This window comes from Myodes glareolus, chromosome 7 (assembly GCF_982192425.1).
Source record: "Myodes glareolus chromosome 7, mMyoGla1.1, whole genome shotgun sequence".
NCBI lineage: Eukaryota > Metazoa > Chordata > Mammalia > Rodentia > Cricetidae > Myodes > Myodes glareolus.
The window spans coordinates 50914109-50929881 of NC_142032.1; the positions used below are offsets into that span (position 1 = coordinate 50914109).

General features: G+C 41.1%; 1 protein-coding gene across 2 annotated transcripts; it reads left to right on the plus strand.

Moving 5' to 3' along the window:
- Positions 1 to 5982: 5982 nt before the first annotated feature.
- On the plus strand, positions 5983 to 15773 carry LOC125397973 (oocyte-secreted protein 4B). 2 transcript variants are annotated; one of them, XM_048430511.3, is made up of 5 exons: positions 5983 to 6100; positions 9257 to 9438; positions 10280 to 10374; positions 14667 to 14811; positions 15411 to 15773. In XM_048430511.3, exons 1-5 carry the CDS (start codon positions 6028 to 6030, stop codon positions 15471 to 15473), a joined length of 558 nt encoding a protein of 185 aa, XP_048286468.3. In that variant the 5' UTR covers positions 5983 to 6027; the 3' UTR covers positions 15474 to 15773. The 2 variants fall into 2 exon arrangements, with proteins under 2 accessions (XP_048286468.3, XP_087763742.1); XM_087907616.1 differs by having other exon boundaries at positions 5988 to 6100; positions 9260 to 9438.

The following is a 15773-nucleotide window of genomic DNA, read 5'->3' on the forward strand; positions in this document are numbered from 1 at the left end:
ATTCGAAGTTCATCTGTTGTGAATTCTCTGTTCAGTTCAGTACCCCATTTTTTAATTGGGTTAATTAGAGTTTTAGTGCCTAGTTTCTTGAGTTCTTTGTATATTTTGGAGATCAGACCTTTGTCTGATGAGGGGTTGGTGAAGATCTTCTCCCAGTCAGAAGGCAGCCTTTTTGTCTTACTGACAGTGTCCTTTGCTTTACAGAAGCTTCTCAGTTTCAGTAGATCCCATTTATTCATTGTTTCTCTTATTGTCTGTGCAGCTGGGGTCCTGCTTAGGAAGAGGCCTCCCGTGCCTATATCTTGTAGACTACTTCCCACTTTCTCTTCTATCAGGTTCAAGGTGGACGGATTAATGTTGATGTCTTTAATCCATTTGGACCTGAGTTTTGTGCATGGTGATAGGTATGGATCTACTTTCATCCTTCTACAGGTTGACATCCAGTTATGCCAGCACCATTTGTTAAAGATGCTTTCCTTCTTCCATTGTATACCTTTAGCTCCCTTGTCAAAAATTAGGTGCTCATAGGTTTGTGGGTTAATATCCGGGTCTTCTATTCGATTCCAAAGGTCGATTTCTCTGTTCTTATGCCAATACCAAGCTGTTTTCAATACTGTAGCTCTGTAATAGAGTTTGAAGTCAGGGATGGTAATGCCTCCTGAAGTTCCTTTATTGTATAAGATTGTTTTGGCTATCCTGGGTTTTTTGTTTTGCCATATAAACTTGATTATTGTTTTCTCAAGGTCTGTGAAGAAGTTTGATGGGATTTTGATGGGGATTGCATTGAATCTATAGATTGCTTTTGGTAGAATTGCCATTTTTACTATGGTGATCCTCCCAATCCAAGAACAAGGGAGATCTTTCCATTTTCTGGTATCCTCCTCAATTTCCTTCTTCAAAGACTTAAAGTTCTTGTCAAATAGGTCTTTCACTTCCTTGGTTAGAGTAACCCCAAGATATTTTATGCTATTTGTGGCTATCGTGAAAGGTGATGTTTCTCTGATTTCCCTCTCAGCTTCTTTATCCTTTGTGTATAGGAGGGCCACTGATGTTTTGGAGTTGATCTTGTATCCTGCCACGTTACTAAAGGTGTTTATCAGCTGTAGGAGTTCTTTGGTAGAGTTTTTGGGGTCACTTATGTACACTATCATATCGTCAGCAAATAAGGAAAGTTTAATTTCATCCTTTCCAATTTGAATCCCCTTGATCTCCTTATGTTGTCTTATTGCTATTGCTAGAACTTCAAGCACTATATTGAAGAGGTATGGAGAGAGTGGACAGCCTTGTCGTGTTCCTGATTTTAGTGGAAAGGCTTTGAGCTTCTCTCCATTCAATTTGATGTTAGCTGTCGGCTTGCTGTATATTGCTTTTATTATATTTAGGTATGATCCTTGTATCCCCAGTCTCTCCAACACCTTTATCATAAATGGGTGTTGAATTTTGTCAAATGCTTTTTCAGCATCCAATGAAATGATCATATGGTTTTTTTCTTTCAGTTTATTTATATGATGGATTACATTGATAGATTTGCGTATGTTGAACCAGCCCTGCATCTCTGGGATGAAGCCTACTTGATCATAATGAATAACTTTTCTAATGTGTTCCTGGATTCGGTTTGCCAGGATTTTATTGAGAATTTTCGCGTCGATGTTCATGAGTGAGATTGGCCTGTAATTCTCTTTCTTGGTTGTGTCTTTATGTGGTTTTGGTGTTAAGGTAACTGTAGCTTCATAAAAGGAGTTTGGCAATGACTCTTCTGTTTCTATATTATGGAATACATTAAGGAGTATAGGAATTAGCTCTTCCTGGAAGTTCTGGTAGAATTCTGCATTGAAACCATCTGGTCCTGGGCTTTTTTTGGCAGGGAGATTTCTGATAACAGCTTCTAATTCTTTGAGACTAACAGGTCTATTTAGATTGTTCACCTGTTCTTGGTTCAACTTTGGTATATGGTACTTATCTAAAAAATGTCCATTTCTTTTACATTTTCCAACTTTGTGGCATATAAACTTTCGTAGTAAGATCTAATGATTCTCTGAATTTCCTCTGTGTCTGTAGTTATATCCCCCTTTTCATTTCTGATCCTATTAATTTGCAAGTTCTCTCTCTGCCGTTTGATTAGTTTGGATAGGGGTTTGTCAATCTTGTTGATTTTCTCCAAGAACCAGCTTTTTGATTCATTGATTCTTTGGATTGTTTTCTCTGTTTCTATTTTGTTGATTTCAGCCCTCAGTTTGATTATTTCCAGTCTTCTACTCCTCCTGGGTGAATCAGCTTCTTTTTTTTCTAGAGCTTTCAAGTGTGCTGTTAGGTCTCCAATGTGTGCTTTCTCCGTTTTCTTTAGTTGGGCACCTATTGCTATGAACTTTCCTCTTAGCACTGCTTTCATAGTGTCCCATAGGTTTGAGTATGTTGTGTCTTTGTTTTCATTAAATTCAAGGAAGACTTTAATTTCTTTCTTAATTTCGTCCCTGACCCAGGGGTGATTTAGTAGTTGACTGTTCAACTTCCATGAGTTTGTTGACTTCCTGGGGGTAGCGTTGTTGTTGAATTCTAATTTTAATGCATGGTGGTCTGACAAGACACAGGTGGTTACTAATATTTTTTTGTATCTGTGGGAGTTTGCTTTGTTACCGAGTATGTGGTCAATCTTCGAGAAGGTTCCATGAACTGCAGAGAAGAAGGTATATTCTTTCCTATTTGGGTGGAGTGTTCTATAGATGTCTGTTAAGTCCATTTGATTCAATACCTCCAATAAATCTCTTAATTCTCTGTTTGGTTTCTGTCTGATTGACCTGTCCATTGGTGAGAGAGGAGTGTTGAAGTCTCCTACTATTAGCGTGTGTGGTTTGATGACTGCCTTGAGTTCTAGAAGAGTTTCTTTTACATATGTGGGTGCCTTTACATTAGGGGCATAGATATTCAGAATTGAGACTTCTTCCTGCTGAGTTGTTCCTGTTATGAGTATGAAATGTCCATCTCCATCCCTTCTGATTGATTTTAGTTTGAAGTCGATTTTGTTAGATATTAGAATGGCCACACCCGCTTGTTTCTTAGGTCCATTTGCTTGGAAAACCTTTTCCCAACCCTTTACTCTGAGTAGGTGTCTGTCTTTGTGGTTGAGGTGTGTTTCTTGTAAACAGCAGAATGTTGGATCCTGTTTTCGTAACCAATCTCTAAGTCTGTGCCTCTTTATAGGTGAATTGAGTCCATTGATATTAAGAGATATTAATGACCATTGGTTGTTGACTCCAGTCATTTTTTTGAGGGGGGGGGAATAGAGTGTATGTGTTTTCCTTCTTTGAATTGTGCTAGTGAAGGGTCGCTAGATGTCTGAATTATTGTAGTCAGTGTTGGCAATGTTGGATTCCTTGGGATGTAATTTTCCTTCTAGTATTCTCTGTAAGGCTGGATTAGTAGTTACGTATTGTTTAAATTTGTTTTTATCCTGAAATATTTTGTTTTCTCCATTGATAGTGAACGAAAGCTTAGCTGGGTAAAGTAGTCTGGGCTTGCATCCATGGTCCCTTAATTTCTGCAGTACCTCTATCCAGGACCTTCTGGCTTTCATGGTTTCTATAGAGAAGTCTGGTGTAAGTCTGATAGGTTTACCTTTATAGGTTACTTGACCTTTTTCCTTTGCAGCTCTTAATATCCTTTCTTTAATCTGACTGCTTTGTGTTTTGATTATTATATGGCGAGGGGATGTTTTTTTCTGATCCAATCTATTCAGTGTTCTGTATGCTTCTTGCACCTTCATAGGAATATCCCTCTTTAGGATGGGAAAGTTTTCTTCTATAATTTTGTTGAATATATCTTCTGGACCTTTGATCTGCAATTCTTCTCCTTCTTCTACTCCTATTATTCTTATATTTGGTTTTTTTATTATGTCCCATATTTCCTGAATGTTTTGTGATGAGAATTTGTTGGATTTGCTGTTTTCTTTGGTCAGGGCATTTATTTTCTCTATGGTGTCTTCATAATCTGAGATTCGTTCTTCTATCTCTTGTATTCTATTGGTTAAGCTTGATTCTGGCGGGAATACCGTGTGTACCTAACCGGACTCGTATGGCGGTCAACACACTCACCCCTCCACAGGATCAGAGCCCCTCGCTGATCAGAAGACTCGCTGCCTGCGGTCTTAGCTTGCTGCAGGCCGGCTATCCGAACAAAGGGACTCCGGTCCCTTTGCACTCACCGCCTGCCCCGGGCCGCGGTGCCCACCCCGGTTGAGATGGAGGAATTTAAGCCGGTTAAGTTCTTTTTTAAAAAAAGATTGAAAATAGATTCTTTCCTCATACAATATATCCTGAGTACAGTTTCTCCTTCCACTGCTCCCCCCGTTCCTCCCCACTTCCTCTCCCCTCGGGAGCCACTTCCTGTCTCTCGTTAGAAAAGAACAGGCTTTTAGAGATAACAAACAACCATGACAAAATAAAATAAAATACAATATGATAAAACAAACCCAGACTGAACACGGCAACTTATCGGAAGGAAAAGAGTCCCAGAAGCAGGCACAAGAATCAGGAACCTGCTCGTTCACACACTCAGAAGTCCCATAAAAATACTAAGCCGAAAGCTATAATACATGGACTCATGAAGCTCCACTTTCAAATAAGTGAGCTAGGTTACTTAGTTCCTAGATAGATAGTCACATGGTATGATTTTTAAATCACAAAAATCAAATTCAAGCAGATTAAAAATCTAAATATGTCAAACAACCTCTAAAGCTTTCAGAGTGAGCACTAGAACATATTTTATGGATCCCAGGTCTGGAATGATTATTAAAAGAGAGACAGAGTATACTAAAGGGAAAGACTGATTAGAACACAGTGTAACTCATTCTTCTGTTTACCAAGACTCTCTGTTGTATTAGTCTAGGTGCATGGGTGCGTGGAGCATGCGTAAGTAGTGCATGTGTGTGAGTGTATATGGGTTGGTTCTTGTGATTGTGGCGTCTCAGAAATTCCTATTCCTGATGTTTGTAGGCTGGCAATCAGGAGAGGTGACAGCAATGTTGTTCTAGCCTAAGTCCATAATCTAAGAACCAGGAGTTACTGCAAGTTTCAGGTTCTAGACCACGCTCAAAGGAGAAGCACAATGTCACCTGTTGAAGTCAGGCAGGGAGGGGAGGAGCGGGAGCACGTGGTCTTACTTTTTTAAATGTTAATCTCAGAGAGAGAACCTCCCAGCCACATCCAGAATAGCGTTTACTAACATCTTTGAAAGTGCTAGAAGATATTCCATCTGGGCTAGGGATGTGGCTTAGAAGGTGGGCAGTTGCTAGTCTGTGGGACCCACATGGTGGAAGAGACTCAACTTCCACAAGCTGTCTTCTGACCTCTACAGACAGACAGACAGACAGACGCACAACTAACTAGAAAACCAGGAAAACCATTTCAAAATTTCCCCAGGAAACTACATGGTGAAAAGGTGCTCAACCTCATTAGTAGTTCTGGGAATTTAAAACTAAATCACAATGAGAGAACGAGAGAAAAAGCCAACTGGAAACATGCCACCTGTGTAAGCCCCTTGACATCCGTTGGTTCTTGTTCCTTAGGATTTAAGCAACAAGAATCATACAGGTGTGTGGAGCGTGACTTAGGACATCCGTGTAGGCAGAGGTGCCAGGTAGATATATCATTTTTATTTGTACTGTAGTTTTCAATATTAGGATGATTTTTTAAAACCAAGTCTAGCGTGCTAGGCTAAGTGTGTGCTAAGACAAATGCTTGCCAAACTTGATGCACATGTAGCTACTCAGCAATCTTGCCGCAATGGGATTTATGATTGACTCCGTAGATGGGAGAGTGGAGCCTGGCAGTTTGCATTCTAACAGGCTTCCAGGTGAGGCGATGCAGCACTCCAGGCCGCTGAACCATATTTTGAGATGTGAAGAGTCTCCGCCTCCTCCGCCCATCTAAGCAGAGGGTAACTGCCCACAGCTGAGTGTAGCCAATGGTTTATAAACCGTCAAGGACATCTGTTTCCTGTTGGTTGGTTCCCGAGGCTTTGGAATTCGACATAATGAAGCTCACAGCCCTGTCAGGCGGGTTCATTCTCCTTTGTCTGTTGTGGAATGCTTCTGGACTTGAGCCAGGTATAAATAAATACCTTTGGAAGATGTTGATTTAAAGAGACTTTTCCGAGAAACTTTTCACTCTGCCCTCGCTGATCCTACAACAGTGAGGGTTGGTGTTTCCAATTAATCTTAGTTTAAACTTGAAGTTAGCGTGCCAAGCCTGTGCTCAAGGCCTTTCATATTATTGTAAACAATTTGATGGCTCTTCAGACTCAGTTTATATGATCAACAGCCTCTTTAGAAAGGTTCATCTTTTTGCGTGTGGAGTTCTGTAGAGCCCAGAGGATAACTCTCCGCAGTCCGTACTCTAAGGTCTGGAAGTGAGGACTCTGGTCATTCCTGTTGCTGGCTTTCTGGTAAACCTTGTTGCTGGCTTTCTGGTAAACCTTCTGCTTCTACCCTTTCACTTTTTAAAATTATTTTAGACAGAATGTTGTGAATGTAGTAGTATGTAGTGGTCAGGCATTCACTAGCCCAGGTGCTTGTCTGAAACACCACAATCTTCCTGCCTCTTCTTTCTCTCCTTTTCAATAACTAGTCCTATGTTTGTTTTGTAACTTGGGTTTATATAATTCGAGAAAGCCAAAAAAAAGGGCTTCACCAGCCAGAGGGATGTGCCTGTATGTATGAACCCGGGACAGGAGGGTGCTCTGCAGAATGGAAATTGCAGATGGGTTCTAGTTGCTTCTTTCAGACTTTGAGGTTTCAGAAAGAGATAAACCCAAACTCTGGCTCTTAACTGGGTGAACTTCACCTACTTACTTGAAGGCCATGTGTCCAATTTTGTTCATTAGTGGAAATTACTTGATGTATTTTACCTTAAAATAAATGATGTTTGCACTGGTAAGATGGCTCAGTGGGTGGAAGCGCTTGCCGCTAAGCACGTCAACCTGAGTTTGGTCCATGGTGAACCCACATGGAGGAAGGAAGGAGAGAACTGACTCTTGCGGGCTGTCCTCCGACTTCCACATGTAGAAGGTGGAATGGGTACCCCTCTCCCCATAAATAAAAAAAGTAATAATAAAAGAAGACAAGACAGCCAGTGACCTGCAAACACCCAATTCTGTCTTGGTATTACTGTTCAGGAGATAAGAGAACATCTCTGGCTCGCATTAGCCTTAGCATGGTAGCCTGTTAGCTGTTTCTCCTGCTGCTGGGAGGTGTTTGCCTGTGGGCTTTCTCCTGTGTCTCTGTGGAACCAAAGCCCCCACCCCCCACCTTTACTTGGCACCCTGGCTTTCAGATGCGGAGGTTTTGCCATCCAGGGCAACTTGGTAGTTTTGATTGTCTCAGCTGGGTTGTAACTGGTACATCTGTGGCTGCTCAGGGATATTACCAACCATTCTACCCTGTACAGCCAAGAAGCACCACCCCCAACCCCGCAAGCATCTACAGCTGAGCAAGCAGCCAGGCACTAGAGAGCCAAGGTTCACAAGCCCCCTAATGCTGCAACCCTTTAATACAGTTCCTCATGTTATAGTGACCACCCCCCACCCTCCCAAAAGTTATTTTTGTTGCTACATCATAACTGTAATTTTGCTACAATTATGAATTATAATGTAAATATCTGATATGCAGGAGGTCTTAGGCAACCCCTGTGGAAAGGTCATTAAATCCCCAAAGGGGTTTTCTCCATACTGAGAACCACTCTCCCAGAGGGCTTTGCTTCTGCTTTGAAGTACTTTGAAGCACTTGTCTTTGAAGTCTCCCTTTCCTTTCAAAACTCTTGTTAGAAACAACCACAGGCACTTTCCCACACAGTATTGTTTCTGATATCTGCAGGCAGTCATTTATTCTTCACGGAGCTCACAGGAGTAACCACTGAGCAACAAGCTGTCCTTACAAACCTAATCCACCTCTATTGCTTTTTTTATGACCTTACTTGGTACCTCTGGGAAGGGTGGAGCTGTTGTTAACCTAGTCTGGCAGGAGACTCTCAAACTTACTTGGGTGGCTTCTCGTTCTGAGGTTTTCCTGCCCTAAGATACTTTTCCTTTTGTCATGTGAGTCTAATATTTTTAAACAAGAGGGACATGTGGCTGAGGGCGTGGTTGGGAATTAAATATTTTGAGTCAGATTTAGTGCTAGAAAACCCATGAATAAAATTGGTTTAAAACTCCCTGTTTCAATGGTACTATCAATCTGTTTTATTTTGCTAAATATAACTTTTTCCCTGATCTTTCATGCCAGGTACACACAAAGGTTGCGGTCCTTCCTCTCGAAGAGACTAGTGTTATAAAAATGAATGTCTGTGTGCAGCGATTGCTCCCATCTGTTCCTCACAACTTTTCACCTGCTTCTGTTAGAGCTCTTGGTCATCTTTCAGTTCTTGGTACCCATTTTATTCGGTGTACAAAAATAAACGTGTGGGAGAGCTCAGGGTCTTAACTAACATGTGTGAGGTGATTCTGCAGGGCAGGGATGCTCAGGGGATACTGATGTTCTCCATCCGCAGATCTGACACTGGTTAGCAAGGCCTTGAGTGACTACTGTCACTAAAAGAAAATATATTACCTGTGTGGATAGAAAATAATTTACTTCTTGTATTTTAGTTCCCACGTTTTCACTCTGAGATATGACCCTCCACTGGATAGACTGTCGTCTCCAGACTCGATAGGCTCCGCGAACTATTTAATGTTTTGGGCACATTTTTCATCTGGGAAAGTAATAGATTACCTGTCCTTGTATCTTGTACTCAGTAGCAAGAACATATGTGTTAACTTAGTTAACCTAAACTGCCGCACTGTTATGTTATGTTGAACTCTACATAACGTGGGGAGAAAAACAAACTCGTGGTGTGATTTTTTTTTTCCCCCAAGAATGATAGCTAGCCTGCTCATGAGTGATTCAGTTTCTAAAGGAAATGTGTCTATCATCAAGTTCCTTAGGTCACACTCTTGGACTGGATAAGAAGAGGAAATGGGCAACTATTATTTTTGCTTGGACTGGCCATCAGGATTGTATCATAATAATGATATTAAGATGCAAAGGATCATTGGACAGGTTTGATTCCTTTCTAAAATCTCAATTCTAAGGCTGTTGGTAGTGTTCTACCGGCATCTGTCAAATTCTTCATAAAGGCAGTTTGTTCTATTTAGTTTTACAGAAAAAATACATTTCCCACCAAATTAAATAAGGTGTACATTGCTATTATTGTTACTGTTGTTGTTTTAGCAGTGATTTCAGTGTGCTCTGATGACTGGCTGGTCGTGAGAATAGAAAGGAGGCCCTTTGGTAACGACACAGAATTGAGAGTTGATGACATATACCTGGGGAACAACTGCTCCGTAACCAGGGTCCTGAGCCTCAACTATGAGTTTTCTTATCCTGCTGTTTCCTGTGGGATCAATAAATTTGTAAGTGGTACATGATTTTTCTTTACTGTGCCTATTTTGTGGATACATAATCTCATAATCCTTTCCCTTTCCCTCCTCCCTTCATTATGCTGGGCATTGAATTCAGGGCTCTGTCATGCTAGGCAAGTGCTCTACCCGCTGAACCATCAGGATTTTTTTTCTAATTAAAAACTTTTGTCACAGTTATAACTCATGTGACTGTTTCCTAAAGGAGGTCTGGGACTTATCCATGTAACGATAACATTTCTGATTAGGGGGTTTGTAAAAGTCCACTATTATATAGCTTACATCTTCTCTGTTTACCCCATGTCTTGTCCAGTTGTATATTTTAGGACACTGGAAATAGAAATATATACATGGGGATCCATTTTGGAAAGAGAAAATATACCTTTAAGTGTTCAAAGTTGAGGTTCAAAGATGGCTCAGTGGTTAAGAGTCTTTCAGAGTACAAGGGATTGATTCCTAACATTCCCAAAGTGGCTCACAGCGTCAGTTTGTGACTTCAGTCCCAGGGTCACTGGTACCTTCTTCTGAGCTCCAAGGGCACTTCACCGCTATTTGGGGAAAACACCTATATATTAATATATTAGACATGTGAGTATTATATAATGCACTAATACTAAAGATGAAAACCATTCCCAATGTTGTATTTTTTCTGTTTAGTTGTGGAGATAGAGGCAAAAGAGTTTAAGGTCAAACACAAAAAAAGGAAAATAAAATATTTTTACCTCCATTTTATTTCTGCAAAATTAATGTAAAATGAAAATTTCCCATTTTTTCTAGAGCTGACAGATGCTATTCATGTTATTAAGCCACACAATTCCATACTTTATCATTTCAGGTGTTCCAGGGAAATGTCTTCATCTTGTCTGAGATCAGGTACAGACTGGTTCAGGAGCTCACCCGTAGATTCCAGGTGATTTGCTCTGTGAAGAGGTAGGTATGGGTAGACGACTACTCTGCCTATACATTCCTAAATTTATCTATTGATGGGTCGATGTTTGAGGAAAGGTACAGCTACTAAAATGCCTTAGAGGATTCCTCTGGCACATCTACGGTTGCTAAAACATCTGGTTGTTAGGAAAATTGCAAATGTCCAGAAGAAGAGTTGAACAGATTTTGTAGAGAACTCCCATATCTCCTAGAGTCTATCATTTAATTTTTTTTTAAAAAAAGTTACATGCTGTGTGTGTGTGTGTGTGTGTGTGTGTGTGTGCATATGTGCACTTGGTGTAGATGTAGGTGTGTATGGGTGTATTCATACCACAACATGTGTGTGGAGGACAACTTAAAAGAGTCACCTACCATGTTGCCTTGTTGGTCCCTAGGGTTAAGCTCAGATAGTCAGGTTTGGTGGCAACCACTTTCCACACTGAGTTCTATCACTGGCCAGTTTTTAAACTTCATTATGTATATAGTTTCCTACCATTTAAAGTTGAAAGCATGAGTTTATTTCCCTAAAATTATTATATGCATATAGTGAATTGGGAACCCAACATTTATTTGCAGAAATTTTACAATCAAATATGTAAACATTTCAATATGCAAATGTTTAAACATGTAAATATTCATCAAATCATTTCTATGTTGCACATTCTTATTTCAGTTCCATTGATGTACTTGCTCTTTGTGTCCGTATCACATTGTCCACACTACTCTTGTTACCTTGTGACTTAGCCATGTCATTTTCAGTCTTTCAGGACAGTTTTCCAAATTGTCACTATAACCTCATGTTTCCTGATGGTGGAAAAGGTGGGACAGGAAAAGTTCTGTGTCCTTCAAACTTCACACCACCCTGTCCGACACGATAACCTGGGTGCCACACATAGCATTTATCTTTACACAAAACTGAAGTTTGGCTCTTTAGTCAAACAAGCTCTCCCCACCCCCAGGTGCTCTGACAACTTGTCTGCTTGTTGACAGTGCAGATTTAGGATATGTCCTTCATCATAGAATGTTAGGTTTAGTGCTGCTTATGAGAATGCACATGATTCAGATGGATGGTAGATTCATCACAAATATTTAGGATTCTTTTTATGCACCTTTGAACTTATTTTAAATGGCATTATTCAAAATCCTGTATTAAAAAATATTTATTTTTATTTTAATTAGCATATGCATGCATGTCTCCGTGTGGGCATTCATATTATGAATGCAGATGCTTGTGGGGCCAGAAGTGTTGGATTCTTTAGAGCTGAAGTTACAGATAGTTGTAAGCTGCTCAATATGGGTGCTGGGAATCAAACTTGGTCCCTTTGTAAGAGCAGTGTATGCCTTTAACCACCGAGTGATTTCCCTAGCCCCCAGTCCTGTATTCTTTTGATGATAGCTGATTTTGAGTTGAATTATTATAATACTAGATATGAAGACAAATAGCAGATGTTTTGAAGGATGAGTGATGAACAGGACCTGGATTACAGGAAGCACAGTGGACCATTTCTAATGCTGCAGCTACAATGGTGACCGCCTTCTTTATCCATTGCTTTCGATATTAATTCTGTAGAGTGCACTGTAAGCTTCTCTCTCAATGAAGGCCCCGAGGTTGCAGGCATTGCACAGCCCTAGTGATAGAAAGCCTTAAGACATATTAAAGCCAGGATCTGACTGTTCCACATGTGTCAGATCATTCCAGGGCTTCTGCAACTCATTGACAAACCTGTCCTTGATGGTCTTCTGTCAATGAAGTAGGAAACTAGCCCCAGAGCTGAGGCTAGGGCAGCCTTTGGGGAACAGGTATGCTTCCCTGGTCAAAAAAGAGTTCCAAGTAGTTTGACTTCCACGTACTCCCTGGAGCAGCGTCAGCAATGTGCCTGCTTCCGTCAACCTGAGAGCTGTTTTCCCAGCCTCCTCTCTACCCCAGGTGATGCAGTAATACCTGCTGTATTTTATTTGTAAGAATCTTATGTTTATCTCTCACGTGATTAATCCAGGGTTAGCTCTTGTTTCCAAACTTCAGTTACAGAACAGTTACAGGCAATGGGGGTCTATGAAAAAGCTGCCTTCCTTTTATTCACATGCAGAGAACAAAGTAACAACATGGAAGGGACACTGTAATACCTAAAGTGGAATTTGGTGGACTGGCTTGGTGGGATAGCACTTCTCAACACTTTAAGGGGACAGCTCTCCTCCTTAGCAAGATGAGTTTGATGCTAGAATTGTTTTCTATGCGTTAGATGGAAGTCTATTTTCTTTTCTTTTAAATTTATTTATTTTACATCCTGAGAACAGTTTCTGCTCCTTCCTCTCTCAGTTCCCTCCAACCAACTCTCCTCTGTGCCCTCCCCCACATCTAATCTTCTTCAGATTATATTCAGAAGAGGGCTGGGCTTCCATGGATATTAATAAAACATAATACATCAAGTTGCAGTAAGACTAAGCACCTGCCCTAGTATTAAGGCTGGGCAAAGCAACTCAGTATGAGGCATAGGGAGCCAAAAGTCAGTGAAAGAGAGACAACCCCTGCTCCCACTCTTAGGAGTACCACAAGAAGACTAAGCTACACAACTGTCATATATATGCAGAGGGCCTACATCAGTCCCATGCAGGCTCCATGGTTGTCTGTTCAGCCTTTGTGAGCCTCTGTGAGCCCCTGTGAGCCTAGGTTGATTGATGTTGTGGCTATTCATGTAATGTCCTTGACCCCTCTGGCTCCTACAATCCTTCCTTCATCTCTTTAGCAGGACTCCCCGAGCCCAGCCTGATGTCTACCTTTGGGTATCTGCATCTGTTTATCAGTTGCTAGCTGAAGCCTCTCTGATGACAATTAAGAACCAATCTATAAGTATAGCAGCATATCACTAAGCATCATTACATTTTTCTTCTCCTGTTCTGTTTGGTTCTTTCCTCGGTCTTTGGGCCATCCAGCCTCTGGGCCCTGGCACTCCAGGCAGTGTCCGGGGTGGGCTCCCTCTAGTGGCATAGGTCCCAGACTGGAACAGTCATTGGTTGGCCACTTGACATCTATGTGCCAGCCTTACACCAGCGCATCCCATAGGCAGGACAGACTACGTCGAAGGTTATGTGGCTGGGTTGGTGTCCCAATTCCTCCATTGGAAGTCTTGCCTGGTCACAGGCGATGGTCAGTTCAGGCTGTGCATCCTCTATTGCTAGGAGTCTTAGCTGGGGGCCATTCTTGTAGGTACCTGGGAGTTTCCCTTACACCAGATTTCTACCTGACCCTGAAATGCACCTCCTTTCTAGGGCTCTCTTTCAGTACTCTCTCCCCACCCCTGCCTGATCACTCAGATTCCAATCTCTGCCCCCAGTCCATGCAAAGATTCGTTCTATTTCCCCTTCCCACGGAGATCAAACATCATCCTTGAACCTTCCTTGCTACTGAGTAGATACCGTGTTTGTCTTTTTGGGTCTAGGTTACCTCACTCAGGATGAATTTTTTCTAGTTCTATCCATTTGCTTTCAAATTTTCTGTTGTCCCCATTTTTAATAGCTGAGTAATACTCCATTGTGTAAATGTACCACATTTTCTTTATCCAGTCTTCAGTTGAGGTACGTCTAGGTTGTTTGTTCTGGCTATTATGAATAAAGCTCTATGAATGTAGTTGAACAAGTGCCCTTGTGGTATGATTGAGCATCCTTTGCCTATATGTCTAAGTGTCTCTTCTGTTTTCAATATCAATACCTTCCCCTCCATACTAGGTAGTTGCTGCTGTTGTGCATGCACACACACGCTTCTCTCTCTCTCTCTCTCTCTCTCTCTCTCTCTCTCTCTCTCTCTCTCTCTGTGTGTGTGTGTGTGTGTGTGTGGTGTCTGTGTGCTAGTTGTAGCTGATGTGGTATCATAATCCGTTCTAGAGAGAAAATTTGTCACATTAGATGATATTTGAAACTCTTATTCTAGGATCAATTCTAGATCAGTATCATCTGGATAAGTGTCAAGTTTATGATTCTACTAAAAACTTTATATTCATATTTATTAAACTAACTTACCTTTCTCTCCAATCATTGTGCTGATAATTGTTTTGAGAAAGGGTTCCTCTGTCTAACAGCCCTGGTTGTCTGGGAACTTGGCTTTTTATATCAGACTGATCTTGAACTCACAGATATCTGACTGTCTCTGCTTCCCAAGTACTGGGATTCAGTGTGCCCCACCATGCCTGGCTCTCTCCAGTCATTTTAAAAGTAGTACAGAAATCACTAAAATATCTATTTTCCCTTAGATTATGCTTACAACTATCAATTCTCTGTTTTTTTCCTCTTTGTTCTGTTAGGCCTAAGTCATTTTCGACGGAGCCCTTTGGATTAAATAGGTACAGCGTGAGCGCCTTCTGTGGTGGGACCCAGATAATAGGACAGGAGCCATCGGCTTCCTCCCAGAGGAAAGCACGTGAGCCTAGTTTTAGCAGCTCTCATAAGGTAAGAGGAATCTTTCCATGGTTTCATGGCTAATGGCAATTTGTTAATTAAGATTTCACTGAAGGAACTTTGTAAAGTTGAACTCTGTTTGTTCAGCATGCTTGCATTTTATAATAGATCTTTCAGGCTTGGACACTTGTTTCTGTCACAGACAGTACCTTGGTTAAATGTCCAGAAACATGAGTATGTTGCACTCTGTAAGGCTCCTTACATTTTTCTTGCGATCAGTAAATTGTTTTTAGTAGAGCCTATGATAAGGAGAAATAGTTTCCATGGGCAGCAAACGCTAGGTCTCTGATTTCTTAACATCTATAGAAAGGCAACCGAGAACCTACATATAGCATTTGAGAATAATAGATGAAGGGCAATAGATCAGCAAAGTTTAAAAATTTCAAGGATTTGTTCCTTCTCAGTGTGTTCCCCAGGTAATACCTTCAGATAAGTATCTTTGATACACTTGGGTAATGTCAGAGATGGTATTTAAAGACAGAGATGAGACTCTTCCTACTGCTTCAGGTTGAACACCTGAGGTTTCTGGAAAAGGTGCTGGGTGGGCTTTCTATGAAAGTAATTTTAAGTGCTTTCTTCTTAACCTGCAGGACCAACTGCATGTGAACTTCTGGATCAATGGTCCCTGTGTTAAGAATTCCTTTGTTCCCTGAGATCCAGAAGTAGTGCAATGCAAGCCTGGGACCCCGGTTTCAGTCACACCATTATTTTGTCTGTTTCAAGACCAGTAGTGACATTTGTGAAACTGTTTAAATGCCTGTTGGGACTTGGGAGACCATAGCTCTGTAATGTCATGTTTAAATGTTTTACTGGGTTAATTCTAAGGGCACTTGTCACCAGAACTTTCCATCTGAAGGCCGAAGTTCTAATAAAACTGTTTCTGTACAGGAGCTTACTCATAAATCAGGCTGCATGATGGCTTCTTCTCCCACATTAAAATCTGAAACACTCAA